General features: G+C 39.5%; 1 protein-coding gene across 2 annotated transcripts in view; it reads right to left on the bottom strand.

The window, feature by feature from the left end:
• Positions 1-510: 510 nt before the first annotated feature.
• The window catches only part of ticrr (TopBP1-interacting, checkpoint, and replication regulator), a 41,443-nt gene continuing 26,656 nt past the window's right edge, over positions 511-15,297 (bottom strand). Inside the window, exons 18-22 of one of the 2 annotated variants that reach the window (XM_063066090.1) lie at positions 12,974-13,114; positions 11,361-11,467; positions 8,161-10,870; positions 5,229-5,351; positions 511-1,916 (exon numbers count right to left, since the gene is read on the bottom strand). In XM_063066090.1, coding sequence (XP_062922160.1) covers positions 1,768-1,916; positions 5,229-5,351; positions 8,161-10,870; positions 11,361-11,467; positions 12,974-13,114 — 3,230 coding nt within the window. In that variant the 3' untranslated portion in view covers positions 511-1,767. The remainder of the gene's footprint in view (positions 1,917-5,228; positions 5,352-8,160; positions 10,871-11,360; positions 11,468-12,973; positions 13,115-15,297) is intronic. The other variant, XM_063066091.1, reaches the window with a different exon arrangement.

Raw genomic sequence — 15,297 nt, 5'->3', positions numbered from 1 at the left:
GGAAGAAAACGAGTGCTGAAGTCAAGCCAGTTGATGCCTCATCGGCAGTTAGAAAAGATCCAGAGCAGGCAGAGAATCAGAGTGGAGTGCCCAAGAAGAGGAGGAAGGGTGGAGACAGAAGGGGTCATCAGTGTGTCATGGGAAATTCTTGCCAAAGTGGGCTTGAAGACAGAGGAAAAGCTGTGTCATGGTGGGAGCAGAACTCGAGGTGTGGGAAAGGGGAACAAAGGCAAGATCCTTGGTTAGAACAGAACATTCTGCTTTAGAGAGGAGAAGATCAGAGGGCGGAAGACATGAAGCTCAGATTAAAGCTGGGATCAGAGGGCGTAGGAGTAAAATAGTGATTATAAAAGGTAATAGGCATCAAATACGCCTGTGTCACAGATTTGTAATTTCAGTAACAAACTTACATTTCTAAGCCATTTCAGACTTAATTTCTAATATAGATGGATGAACTTTAAAAGCTACACATCAAAACAAAAAAATATTAAAAGACACAAAGTTCACGGATGAACACTTGACAAGCAAGGTTCAATTGTCTTTAATGCATTTTCCACATGCAGTAACATGTATGTACAAACTGCACTTATAATTTTACACAGTAAAATAAACAATGAATTTATCACTAACTGTACAACACTTATAATAGCTTTCATTTAAAAGCACTTTACAGTATTTACACCTTCCTAAAATTAGTTCATACATAAATAGAAAGCTTATGCATAACACATATCTGCATTCAGCATGTGTCTAGCTCATGTTCTCTTCTATTGTAATTATCAATGAGATAATTTAAAAGAAATACAAGTACTATTACTCCACAAAAATCAATTTGAATTTAAAATGTGACATGCTTGAAAAGATAAAATTGTATTTAAGTTTACTAGCACAAAATATAACTTGGGTGCTCCTCAATAAAATGTTCTGCAAGCATATTCAGAATTCCAAATTTTAAAACAGGGGTGCAAATGAACTTTTTAAAAAGACAGATAATCGAGGACTGAACCACTCTGGGAGAAGCCCAGGATCTGATGAATTCCAAAACTGCAGGCTGCACAGGCCATTCACTGCAGCGCAAGGGGCAGAAGCATGTGATTCAAAAACCTGTTTTCTTCTCACACTGCAGGGTAGCACTCTTAAAAGTCACTGGAAATTCACCGTAGCTTCTTTTAAACATTTCATGATGTCACAAACGTTGTTAAAAGTTAAAAAAAAGCCTGAGAATTTTAAATTGGTTATATTACTTTAAACTGTTCCCCTTGATTAAAATAATGTAACTTGCAAAGAATTTAAAATCATGAGTTGTATATAAATGACCACTGGGTTTACTATTTTCTTCCTTAACTATTCAAACATCAAAAAGTAGTAATTGAGCCAACCTTTGCAATGTGTAAACTTAAATTAACAGAAAGTTAACCCATTTCCAGTTGGTCCAATCTTGTGAAAAAGACTTAGCAGGTGACCCATTGTGGGCACTCGGACTTTACCTTTATTTCGTCCAAATGGTTCTGGCTCAAGTATGCACTGACACTTAAGGGGTGGGGTTTCAAATACAATGTGATCAATTTGAAAGGCTCAGTAAAACTTACTATGCGACTAAGCTCATTTAAAGCTAGTGCAATGTTCCAAGTTCATACCATTTGAACTACTTTATCCAATCCACCGTTACCACTACAAGCAATTACAACTTTCAAGAGAACCACACTCCTGTGCAACATTTCCCTAGAGAAAAGAAACAAACAAAACTATGAGGGGTTGACACCATGACTAAGGTGGTTCTAGTGAAATAGCAAGTTTTTTTCTGGAGTAGGTCTTTGTAATGCATCGGCGAACTGGCATTTTAGCGAAAGGAGAATAATCCTGATCCATGTCATCAGCAAATTTCTTGCAAGGGGAGTTGTCTGTTTGCACAGTACCTGTGAACAATTTAAAGTGAAGAATATTAACTTCATAATCCTAAGTATGTTATGTAATGTAGAAGTGAAATGTTCCAAAATCCCAGGTTCAGTTCCTTGTAACTGCTAAGCATTCAGAAGTCATTTTAGAAAAAAAATACATGTATATGGAAACAAGTCATTATCTTTCATTTGATAGCAAATATAAACATCAGCTGAAAGCAGAAAAGATGTGGTTTTTGATATCTTTCAAGTCAAATAGTTCATTTTAACTTTATAGAAAGTGCTATTTGGACAAGGGACCAGAAATCTGATAATTCTGCCAAAAGTGCATGTTAGCAATTAAACATCTTCAAGGAGCCATTTAAGGCAAAAGCAGGAAAAGGGGCAAGTGCCCCAAGGGAAAAAGAAAATTTAAGTAGCAAGGAGAGAATCTGTTAAGGGAGATAGATTAAAGAAAAGTCACTTCGAGCATAATACATTAAAAAAAATGAAGTTATCTATTTTGTTGAATAGAATTAGTTAAAGATGGCAGAGCATAGTTGGAGACAAAGTACAGAGGATTTGTACTAAGACTTCGAGGTCCCTCCAACATGAAATTCAACAAACGTGTACAAAAAGGCACAAAAAGTAGTAAAAAAGACACATAGAACAATGGCCTTCACGGCAAAGGAACTTAACTTGTAAATAATCTTTCTTTCTCCTCACCTTACACACTCATCACCCAATTTGTGAAGGCAGGTATGCTATTAGCCAGAAAAAGTGACTCACCTGAGGACTGGGAGAAATTCAGAGTTCAGCAGAGGAGGACAAAGGGCTTAATTAGGAAGGGGAAAAAAGATTATGAGAGAAAACTGGCAGGGAACATAAAAACTGACTGTAAAAGCTTTTATAGATATGTGAAAAGAAAAAGATTGGTTAAGACAAATGTAGGTCCCTTACAGACAGAAACAGGGGAATTGATTATGGGGAGCAAGAACATGGCAGACCAATTGAATAATTACTTTGGTTCTGTCTTCACTGGAGGACATAAATAATCTTCCAGAAATAGTAGGGGACAGAGGGTCCAGTGAGATAGAGGAACTGAGGGAAATACATGTTAGTAGGGAAGTGGTGTTAGGTAAATTGAAGGGATTAAAGGCAGATAAATCCCCAGGGCCAGATGGTCTGCATCCCAGAGTGCTTAAGGAAGTAGCCCAAGAAATAGTGGATGCATTAGTGATAATTTTTCAAAACTCGTTAGATTCTGGACTAGTTCCTGAGGATTGGAGGGTGGCTAATGTAACCCCACTTTTTAAAAAAGGAGGGAGAGAGAAACTGGGGAATAAAAGACTGGTTAGCCTAACATCGGTGGTGGGGAAACTGCTAGAGTCAGTTATCAAAGATGTGATAACAGCACACTTGGAAAGCGGTGAAATCATCAGACAAAGTCAGCATGGATTTGTGAAAGGAAAATCATGTCTGACGAATCTCAGAATTTTTTGAGGACGTAACTAGTAGAGTGGATAGGGGAGAACCAGTGGATGTGGTATATTTGGATTTTCAAAAGGCTTTTGACAAGGTCCTACACAGGAGATCAGTGTGCAAACTTAAAGCACACGGTATTGGGGGTAAGGTATTGGTGTGGGTGGAGAATTGGTTAGCAGACAGGAAGCAAAGAGTGGGAATAAACGGGACCTTTTCAGAATGGCAGGAGGTGACTAGTGGGGTACCGCAAGGCTCAGTGCTGGGACCCCAGTTGTTTACAATATATATTAATGACTTGGATGAGGGAATTAAATGCAGCATCTCCAAGTTTGCGGATGACATGAAGCTGGGTGGCAGTGTTAGCTGTGAGGAGGATGCTAAGAGGATGCAGGGTGACTTGGATAGGTTGGGTGAGTGGGCAAATTCATGGCAGATGCAATTTAATGTGGATAAATGTGAAGTTATCCACTTTGGTGGCAAAAATAGGAAAACAGATTATTATCTGAATGGTGGCCGATTAGGAAAAGGGGAGGTGCAACGAGACCGGGGTGTCATTATACACCAGTCATTGAAAGTGGGCATGCAGGTACAGCAGGCTGTGAAAAAGGCGAATGGTATGCTGGCATTTATACCGAGAGGATTCAAGTACAGGAGCAGGGAGGTACTACTGCAGTTGTACAAGGCCTTGGTGAGACCACACCTGGAGTATTGTGTGCAGTTTTGGTCCCCTAATCTGAGGAAAGACATCCTTGCCATAGAGGGAGTACAAAGAAGGTTCACCAGATTGATTCCTGGGATGGCAGGACTTTCATATGAAGAAAGACTGGATGAACTGGGCTTGTACTCGTTGGAATTTAGAAGATTGAGGGGGGATCTGATTGAAACGTACAAGATCCTAAAGGGATTGGACAGGCTAGATGCAGGAAGATTGTTCCCGATGTTGAGGAAGTCCAGAACGAGGGGCCACAGTTTGAGGATAGAGGGGAAGCCTTTTAGGACCGAGATTAGGAAAAACTTCTTCACACAGAGAGTGGTGAATCTGTGGAATTCTCTGCCACAGGAAACAGTTGAGGCCAGTTCATTGGCTATATTTAAGAGGGAGTTAGATATGGCCCTTGTGGCTACGGGGGTCAGGGGGTATGGAGGGAAGGCTGGTACAGGGTTCTGAGTTGGATGATCAGCCATGATCATACTGAATGGCGGTGCAGGCTCGAAGGGCCGAATGGCCTACTCCTCCACCTATTTTTTATGTTTCTATACACACACAAAATACAGCAGGCCAGACAGCATCTTATAGAAAAGAGTAAACAGTCGACATTTTGGACTGAGACTCTTCATCCATGGGTGTAATGGACTCAAAATCTCTCTGTATGTCAGTGCCCCTAAAGATCCTGTCATTTACTGTATACCTTAAGTCTTACTTTTGATCTCCCTAATTGCAACATCAGAAACTTGTTCAGAATAAACTCCATCTGCCATTTCTCTGCCTATATTTCCAATTGGTCTGTCCTGCTAAATCTTTTGACATTCCTCACAGTCCATAATTCAGGGCTTAGATCTGTAGCTGCTGAAGGAATGCTGCTTAATCTCCTGGGGAAGCTAAAACAAGAGAATGCAGTTTCAGAATAGGGGGATATTTATGAGAAAGATGAAGAACTTCTTTCAGAAGTTGTAAATTACTGAAATTCTCTACCCCATGTTTTACTCACCTTACATTATGGGTACACAAGATTGACAGCATGAAAGAAGATAAAGAAAAAAATTATTTTGCCCTTCAAACTGAAACTCATCTTCCTTGGTAAATCTTCCTTAAATCCAATACGTGCATACACAATACTTAAAATACAAAATGCCTTTCATATTTACCTCTGGTATCACCTCTTTTCTTCGCTGGTGTTCTTCCAGCACACAACAAAGGTGACTGAGTGAGTGTGAGCAGGCCACTGGCAGACAGACCTGATTTAACTCTACGACTTGGTGATGTTTCAGCTACAGAACACAAAGAATAAAGCTTTTGTTTCAGTTCCCTACTTTATCATTTGACTACCCATAATCCATTGGCCATATTTTAAACAAAATTTTCTCCAAAACACAGAAGATTAAGATTAGCTTTGTCATATGTAGATCAAAACATACAGTGAAATATGTTGTTTCTGTCAAATCAAATCAGTGAGGAGTGCGCTGCCTGCATCGGCGACATGGTAGCATAATGTTTAGCGCAATGTCTTACAGTACCAGCAGCCCAGGTTCAATTCCTGCTGCTGCCTGCAAGGAGTTTGTACGTTTTCCCCATGACCGTATGGGCTTCCTCAGGGTGATCTGGTTTCCCTCCACAGTCCCAAAATGTACCGGTTGGTAGGTTAATAGGTCATTGTAAATTGTCCTGTGATTGGGCTGAGATTAAAATCGGTGATTGCTGGGTGGCGCGGCTCGAAGTGCCGGAAGATCCCACCCGGCACTGTATGTCAATAAAATAAAAATATGTTGCTATGCTTCCGTGTTAACATAGCACACCCAAAACTTACTAACACCATGCTTCTGTATCGCCTTGATGCAAAATATTTCCACCTCAGTTCCTAAACAGCAAAAGTATCAATAAAATACTTAAGAGCTGCTCTCAGGACAATAACTATACATTATTATTCAGTGTCTGCATTGGATAAGCAGGAATGAACTTTCTGGAGTACTAAACTTAAAAAAAAAGCTTGTATTACGTGGAAGCACAAGTCTGAATTCAAACTTTGTCAGGAAGCTTCAACTAGTACAACTGTCCTTTCATAGAACATAACAGTACTTTGGTCCTTGATATTGTACTGACCTTTTAACCTACTCCAACATCATTCTGACACCTCTCTCCCACATTTCTTTCATTCATGTCCCCAAGGAATCAGCCTCTACCAACAGCTCTTGCAGTGTTTCTGACACACACCAATTAATAAAAAAAAACCTAATTGAGGCTCCCCTCACAACTCTTCTCCGACCACTTTAAAATTATGCCCTCATATTACCTCACATTAGCGATTTCCACCCTGAGGAAAAAGACACTGGCTGTCCATTATATCTATTCCTCTTATTATCATACACCTCTATCAAGTCATCCCTCATTCTCTTACGCTCCAAAGTGAAAAGACCTAGCTCACTCAACCTCTGCCCACTACAATTCTCCAAACACTATTTCCTGTCAGTTGCCTTACAGTATGTACAGACACTCCTGTGCAGAGCATCACCATATGGACATACAATTTATGTACAAGCTATCTTATGTATTTATATTTATTGCATTTTTTCCTTATTGTATTCTTTATTTTGTTGGTTTTTTTTGGGGGGGGGGGAGGGCTGCATCAGATCCAGAGTAACAATTACTGTTCTCCTTTACACTTATGTACTGGAAATGACATTAAGCAATCTTGAATCCAGGAGCCAAATAGGTTTTCCAAGTGAAACAGTGAGTCACTTGCTCTTTGTTCAATCTAGTCCACTTATTCATTGTTCACAATGTGGTCTTGTCTACAATGCAGGAACCAAATACAGATTGCGTGATTGCATTGTGGCTCACTTACACTTGATCTGGAGGGGTGACCCTGAGCTCCCCAGTTTTCTTCCATCTCACTCTGATCTATGGTTTCTAGCCATAATACAAGGCTCAATGCAAGCAACATTTCACTTGCCAGTTGGTGATGTTGTAGCCTTCTAGACCCAATATCAAATTCTCCACTTCACTCTCTCTTTGGTTCTCAGTGTCCCCTCGTGGTAAAAGCCTGACCTGCTGGGCCCGTAGCACAGCCCTGCTCTGAGGAACATTATCACCAAGAGTGAGCAAAATTTGATTCTAAGTGGCACGTTAGCTTATTTGGTTTTACTCTACATCAGAGATATTGGCTTTGCCCTACCAATTTCAACCCCCACCCCCTCACATACACACACTGTCAAACTTATTTGTATTGAAAATTATATTTTTTCCCTGACACAGGATCTGAAACATTAACTGTTTTTCTTGACCTGCTGAGTACTTATAGCAATTTGTTTTTTCCCCTAACATGCTGCACTATAATGCAGACCTTCTACTCTTCCCTTTTATGCCAAAAATGGTCACCAAAATCCCCAATCTAGAAGTCTATGGCTGACAAATCTTCACTCCTCCATAACTCCCTGGAGATCTTAAAACCTGAAGAGGTCTGCAAACAATTACTACAAGCAGGCAACAATCCTACAATCCAAACAAACACTGGCAAGTATCTAATAACCCAAATAAGTGAAGTGAGGGGAATATATGGCAGTGCCTGAGAGTGGAATTGGTATTGCACAAGGATTCATTTAATTTGCATACGTCAGACAAGACAAGCTCTTGCAAGGGCCCTAATTACAACAAATCTACAGTGGATTGTGCAGCAAATTCAAGTTTCTGGCACTTAATCAGTGAGGGCTGCAAAGCCAGATTTCCCTGCCCCATGTCATTATACTATGACATGCCAATTTGATTTTTAGTTAAAGAAACCAGCAAAGTTTCGGCCTTCTTTCTTTACAAAAAAAAGGAATATATAAAGAGATGATGTATATTCATCTCTAAAATGCAAATTCATGGTACTGTTATGGCAAATTGAGTTACTTTCATAAACTGCACTTCCAACAATAGACAATAGCTTAAGATCAGAACCAGAAAATGCTGGAAACAATCAGCTGTTCTCTTGCCACATATTTTAGTTCAAATTTCCAGCAACTACAGTAGTTTTCTAGTGCAAGAGTAAAACCAGACTGCAATCTATAATTTCAATAAAAAACAAAGTGTTAGGAAAATCACCTGGATTACCGAAGACATCATCCTCAACTGAACAGTGCAATCTACCTTTTCGAATAGGAGCAAAAGATCTAGATGAAGACTGCTTCGTTTGCAGCTCTACTGATGTGAATCCAGATTCCGAAGTTCCAGTAAAATCTGTCCCTTTGTGCTTTTTAACTTCCCTTCCTTCTGTTTCAACAGGAGAGATAAAACTACTCCCACGTTTTCTGGAACGAAGGGCAAATGTTGTCACTGGACTATCTGGAAATCTTTGGTCCTGTTCCATATTAGGGTATTGATCTTGTAACCTGCTCACTCCTTCCATACCCAACTCTTCTAAAGGCAGTGTTTTGTTACTATAGTGTTCATTAGAAGTGTTCCCATCTTTTTGCATGATTATAGGTTCACCCATCTTCTGATTCTTTTGATTGAGTGGGGTGGTGGCTGCTTTCTTTTTCCTTGGCCAGTTTTTAATAGCATCTGGTGTTTGGGAGGGCCAAGGCTTGTGTGTGGGTGAAGGAGTCCAAGGAACAGCTCCCAAATCTGTTTGTGATGGCGAGGATGTGCTAGAGGAGCACTGGGTTGGAGTATAGGATTGACAGATGTAAGTCTGTACACCACCTTTTCTGGGTGTAGCCTTTGCCGGAGTACTGAGAGAAGCATGGAAACAAAGCGATGGGGATATTTGGCCTGCTTCAGTTTTTCCCAAATGTTTGACGCACCACTGCGTATGCGCCTCGCTTAACGGGCTTTCACACCCACTTCTCTTTAAACTAACTGAAGGAGGACTATTATTGCATTCTGTGGCACATTTCTTTAGCTTTAGACCATTTCCCATACTGGAACTGGTCCTCCTGAATCGGAGTTTGGGAAGTCCAGAATCCTGCATTTCCAACTCAACCTCATAGGTTGGCATTGAGGGCCGATCCCAAGTACTCAGAGTTGATATTTTCCTTGGAACTTCAAGCATCTGCTGTTGCTGTGCTGCTGCAAGTCTCTGTCTCCTATCTGGAGTCCAGCGGAACTCATATGACAGAGATTCCTTTTGAAGCAGGGGTGATTCAGTTGGGGCAACACAATTAAGAACACTGGAATTAGACAATTTGCTCTGCAGAGCAAATTTCAGTCTTAAGCCAGAGCCTTCCTGTGGTAAATGGTAACCTTGAGATATATCACCATTTTCTTCTGTTTGCAAGCCAGCTGAACTAGAATCAATTCTACTAGCCAAAGGAGACAAATCTGGTTCCTCTGATATCAAAACGACACCGGGAACATGTTCAGAAGTCGTGCTTTGAGAAGGACATGAGATAGAATCCAAAGCTCCAACAGGTTTATAAAAGTCCTCTTTAAGATTCTGCAAGCTGTCACAAATTATTTCTGACCAACTGCCAGAATCTGTTTGGCTGGCAGCACAGCTTTCAGTTGCTTTAGGAATACTAATGTTTTCTTGCTTCTCACTCTCATATATACTGAACTTTAATTTCCCAGATACCTTGTTTTTCAGGGAGTTCTCCTCTGCATTATAAATTGTCCTCTTCTGTTTTTCTGGAGTTTCAAACACTTGGTTTAATCTGGGCACTGAAGTGGCACATTTTGGTGGAATTTTCATTGGTGCTGTACTTGCTTCCATTTCAGAAACCAATTTAATTGCTGTATCCAATATTGCTGGGGCTTGAAATAAGTTATGCACATCAGGTTTAGATTCTATGTTAAACCTCATTGGGCTTTTATCATTAGGTGACATAGAATATTTTGGTGGCAACTTTGCTTGAGGTTTTGCTGGCGTTCTGTTAAACATTGATCGTGTCTTTACTGGGCTTTTAGGAGGTGTTACAGATTTAGATGGTGTCTTCAATTGAGATTTTGAAGGAGTAGCACAAAACCCAACTCTTGTTTGCCCTGGACTCTCAGTAAACTTGGATGGTATATGCGGACTACACATAGATCTGGTCATGACTGGAGTTTTAAGTAGTGTTTGAAGACTGGCTTCACTGATATTCCTTGGTGTAGAAGGGGTGCTTGGATTTGATTGCAAACAGTCACTTTTATCTGGAGAGCTTAAATCATGTACTCTTTCACCATCTTTTGTAGACTCTGATAAGCATAATTTTTGGGGAGAAACAAAAGATTTCACTGGTGTGCGAGAGATCAATAATTCATCAAATTTTGACTTCCTTAATTTTAGCTTCCCTGATGTACTGAGCCTTGATTGTTTATCTTTTGACAGGGTATCAATCAAACCAGAGGGTGACAGCTTTTTTGACTCTATTACTGAACTGTTCAACGGAGATGCTTCTTTAATTGGTGTTTTCACTTGGGAACCAAAATCTGCAGTTGAGATTCTGCAGGTAGATGCTAAGCACCCTTTCTTTCTGGAAGACTGTTTGGCTGGTGGATGATCCTTGTAAGATGACAGCTTCAGCTTCGGCTGGACAGTGGGAGACAAGTTAAAAGAGGATTCACTTTCTGTTTTTGATGGTGAATTACCTTCTTCATGAGTTGTTTTAATCAAACGTTCACTTCGCCTTGGTGATTGAAACTGTGAATCTGTTGTTATCTTCCAGGGTGAAGAGTCCTTATTTAGGAAATTTTTGGCAAAATTTAGTCTCTTGGATGGGCTTTTGACATTCTTTGCTTTCTTCCTTGGTGTTAAATAATGATGTGCTGGCACTGTTTTCTGGGCAGCTCTGGTCTTGTCAGGTGAGCTCAGCTTCGGACATGATTTTAGACCCTGGGAGATTAAATAAAATATTAAAACTATATTCAAGAACTTTTTAAATCAGCATCCTCAATTCTAACTATATGAAAATTAAGCAAACATTCTCAAAGTTTATTCTAAAGACATTCAATAAAACAGAATTCAAAAACTGGAAAGTGCCATTTACTTCAAGATTTGGCAGTTAATTTTTAAAATGATATCCCAGTTTAGTGTTAAAAATGATGACTGGGATTCATCCCAAATCAACTAATCAACTAGCAAGTCAGCAGCATTGGCACTTCTATTTTTAAACTTTCTGCATTTGCCCATAAAATTGAAACAAAATATTTACCAAATATTTAGTGTTGTTTTTAAAGAAAAACAAAACAAAACTTTCTAACTAGTACAGGAAAAAAAAAATCGGGGGGGGGGGGGAAGAGAGAGAAACAGAGCAAAAGATTTTTCCAACGGTGTATACAATATTTTTCCCACTCTTGAATCAAATTTGCAAGTTCAATCATACCCGAGCCAATAATCCCTCAGGTGAACGAATTCTCTTGCCCTTAGGACTGACATGGCCAAGCACAGCACCAAAGAGAAAACGATTTGGAGACTGGATAGCTTCCTTGTCTAAGGGAAAAAGATCAAATGAATGCAGTAGAAACATTGTTATATCTAGAGAAAAACCGATATCAAGCTTCTAACACCATGCCTCAAACATCAGTTGAAACTTTTGTATTTTGAGGTGCAAATGACCTGATTTTGTAGACAAAACTGCCAATATTTCACAGTACTATCAACAGAATGACAAATTATCAGTCATATGTTTCAAAGATCTATACACATTCATTCGATGATTATACAGTATTTTTTTTGACATCTAGCTAAACTGTTGAACAAATTCACCCCTCATCCCCTTGACAGGTTGTCTAAAGGGTTATTATTGTACTCTTTTACTTCATTGAAGCAATAATCAGAATGACCTTCAATCCTTTCTGCTGTTAACCAGACAAGAACTTCATCAACATACCCAGGAAAATGTGTTCTCCTTCTTTACAACATTCAAATATGCAGTTAAATAAAAACATTTCACTGTATAAAGAAATCAAGTGTGATTTGAGCACAACGTTCCACAGAAAAGATCGAAACATTATTAAAAACTAGTTAAGAAAATAATTTGCTATTTAGCAGCTTGATAGGTAAAGGCATTGCCAAATATAATAATTAGAGTTCAATCAATGGTATATGCTAAGCTAATTGATCTCATTTGCCAATTTTAATTGGCAAAATATTGGCCAACTCCTATACTACACGGGTTTCCTTCTAAATTGATTCAGTGGCCCTTTCTTGTGCAATTATCAATCAAATAAGAATAGCAGGTTCCATTGTTATTATCAAACAATTATTAATGATGCCCAATGTGTTGTGAATTAGGGTGTAAATTGAGGGGGGGGGTGTAGAATGGGTCACATATGCTGGGATCAGAAACTTGCTGGCCTAGATTAAAAGCTCATTTTTCAAATTTACACAAGAACATTAATGTAGTACAAAAAAGCAGCATCTATGCTTTCTGAGGAGATTAAGGTGTGTAAAGCTCCCTATTCCCATTCTAACAACTTTCTACAGGAGCACCAGTGTCTTGTCTGGCTACTAAGCATTGGACCACAAGACCCAACAGGGGATAGTAAGAGCCACTGAAGGGTTCACTGAGGTCTCACACTCCCCCTATTTGTGACATTTTCTGGGAGCATTGTACATGAAAGGCCTGAAGCCTTGTTGAGGTCTCTACTACCCACCCCTTTAACTCTTTGAACCACTACCATCAGGAAAGAGGCGCTAAAACATCAGGCGCTGAATGCCAGACTGGGTAGCAGCTTCTTCCTCAGGTTGAGAGACAAATTAATACCCACCACCAATGATATCTTGTCACCAAGACAGCAAGATATTTACTGTGCTGTTATTTTACTAACTTATTTGTGGTAGTATTTTGTTTCATGCACTCTGTGATACATGTACTATGGGTGCTCTGTGGTCCAGAGGAACATTGTTTCATTTGGTTGTATACACAAGTCAGCTGGCAATAAACTTGAACTTGAAATTATTTATTACTTGGAAGCAATCTGTAATTTTTGTTACCTGCTCCTTTTGCTTTTTGTGACAATGATTGGATTCGCTCCAGACTCCGGGACATTGGGCGAGAACAAGAATAGAATGAGCTAGAACGTCCCTGGGCAAGAGATGCTTTCCTGATGCGTGGGCTCCTCCTCAGACATGAACCTATACATAACGAATAACGATATAAAGGGAAGAAATTATTTTTCAAAGCCTAAATACCAGGCAAAGTACTGGATTCAAATATTTATCATCCCATTTTCAATTCTTCACCTCAAATTTAAATTTTCTCCACTTTGAGTAACATTGAAGTAATATACAGTCAGCCCTCCTTATCCGCGAGGGATTGGTTCCGGAACCCCTTGCGGATACCAAAAAACACGGTTGCTCAAGTCCCTCATTCAACCTGTCTAAATGCGGTGGATCTTAGGACCCAGCAGAACCCCGGACCTTATTTAACTTGTCTCGGTGCGGTGGGCATTAGGACCCAGCGGTGGAGCTCTGAATCCACAGTATTTCTGTTCACGAAAACAATCACGATCGCGATTTAAAATAAAGTGGAAATAATAAAGCGATCAGAAAGAGGTGAAACGCCATCGGTCAATGGAAAAGCGTTAGGCTACAGTCAGTCAACGATCGGAACAATTTTAAAGGATAAAATGAGAAAGGCCCTGCCCAATTAAAGCAACAATTATTACGCAGCAACGCAGTGGTTTAATTATTGGGTTTTGGGTTTTTGATCCTTCACATCAACCTGGCAAGGATGGACAGCATGCTCGGGAGCGATCTGTCACTGGATCGAACTTAGGAACTTCCGTTCCTGAGCCCAGCGCTGAAACATATGTTTCTTAAGTATTTTATATGCTTAGAAAGGTAAAATATATACTATATACTAAGACAAACGTTTTGACTAACTGACGCTAAATAATACCAGATGTACCTGTTCCGACTTACTCAGTAAGAGAACTTCCGTTTTTTTTCAATCCCGATCCACGATAACCTACACACATTCTCCCGTATACTTTAAATCATTTCTAGATTACTTATACCTAATACAATGTACAAACATTTGTAAATGCTATGTAAAATAATTGTAAAATTCTATTGTTTAGGGAATAATAACAAGAAAAAAAAGTATGTACATGTTCGAAGAACAAGTACTGGAAGAGCACTTCCGGGTTTTTTCGATTCGCGGTTGGTTGGATTCGCGCATGTGGAACTCGCGGATAAGGAGGGCCGACTGTATTATGTTGGCATGACCTGCAAAGTAGTTTATTTGTACCTGAACACCCAGTTCAGAAACATGTCCAGTTCAAATCTCAATTCTATTGAAGTACTTGTTAACTAGCTTTTAAAACTGTCCCTAAATATCGCTTATATTTCACATTATTATATATCTATATGTGGTCTATATTTCATGATACTATAGATACAGCTCATCCAGTTAATTTGAGATAATCTACAAGGGCAGCTTCAATATTTGAGGCTCGTCCAAAGTATATCCCTTAAATGGCACTGTATCCATCATATTTATAAGCATGATTCGATCTGCAAGATCTATGGCAACAAATCAAAGATTCCTCTATTGTTCTTCCCAAACTAATGAATTTTAGCAATTGCAAGGTTAATGACAAAGGACAAAAAAAAAGTTCTCTTTCAGGTCATAGCTTGATTAGGAATCTTGGAATCTCTGAAAGACATTGTGAGAAAACTTTCACCATTAAGATTTCTGTAGTGTTTAAGATAGTTCCTCACTTACAGCTTCTCAGGGACATATTGGGGATGGTCATTAAACGTAAGTAAATTATCACTGAATCACCGTTTGCTATTCTCACTGCTTAAAAAAAATTATAATGTGTGCAGAGCTATGGAAAATTTTTGACTTTAATGACACAACTTCCAGTAAAATGGCAGTACATTCGGTCCCAGCGGCCTCTACGGGGTCAACCAAAGGGTTTATTTTAAAAAACACATTTTTTTATTATTACAAAACCCCGCTGAACATTAAAAGCTTAAAGTATTGCAGGTTTACACCATCAGTGAGTTGCTGATTGGCGGAGAAACAGAAGGAACTGGAATTTGTGTGGATCAGGCTGCTGTCTGCATCAGAGGAGTTGGCGTACAAACGTGGTGTGCACCAACTTCGTCTTAGTCACTTTTCTCGTGATCACAAGACGCTGTTGAATATTGTTAATCTGGAATGCTGTAAGTTTGATTCACTGATTTATTTACAGACAGCGGGGGAATTGCTTGTCCTCAGTCGCAGCGAGGACTAGGCCTCAAGCCGCAGTGTGACCTGTTCACAGCCGCCCAGGAGAAAAGTATCCAAGCTAGAGTCGGTGCTTCTG

This window comes from Mobula hypostoma, chromosome 13, assembly GCF_963921235.1.
Source record: "Mobula hypostoma chromosome 13, sMobHyp1.1, whole genome shotgun sequence".
Classification (NCBI taxonomy): domain Eukaryota; kingdom Metazoa; phylum Chordata; class Chondrichthyes; order Myliobatiformes; family Myliobatidae; genus Mobula; species Mobula hypostoma.
Note: the sequence above shows the minus strand (reverse complement) of the source record. Positions and strands in the feature narration are given on the sequence as shown.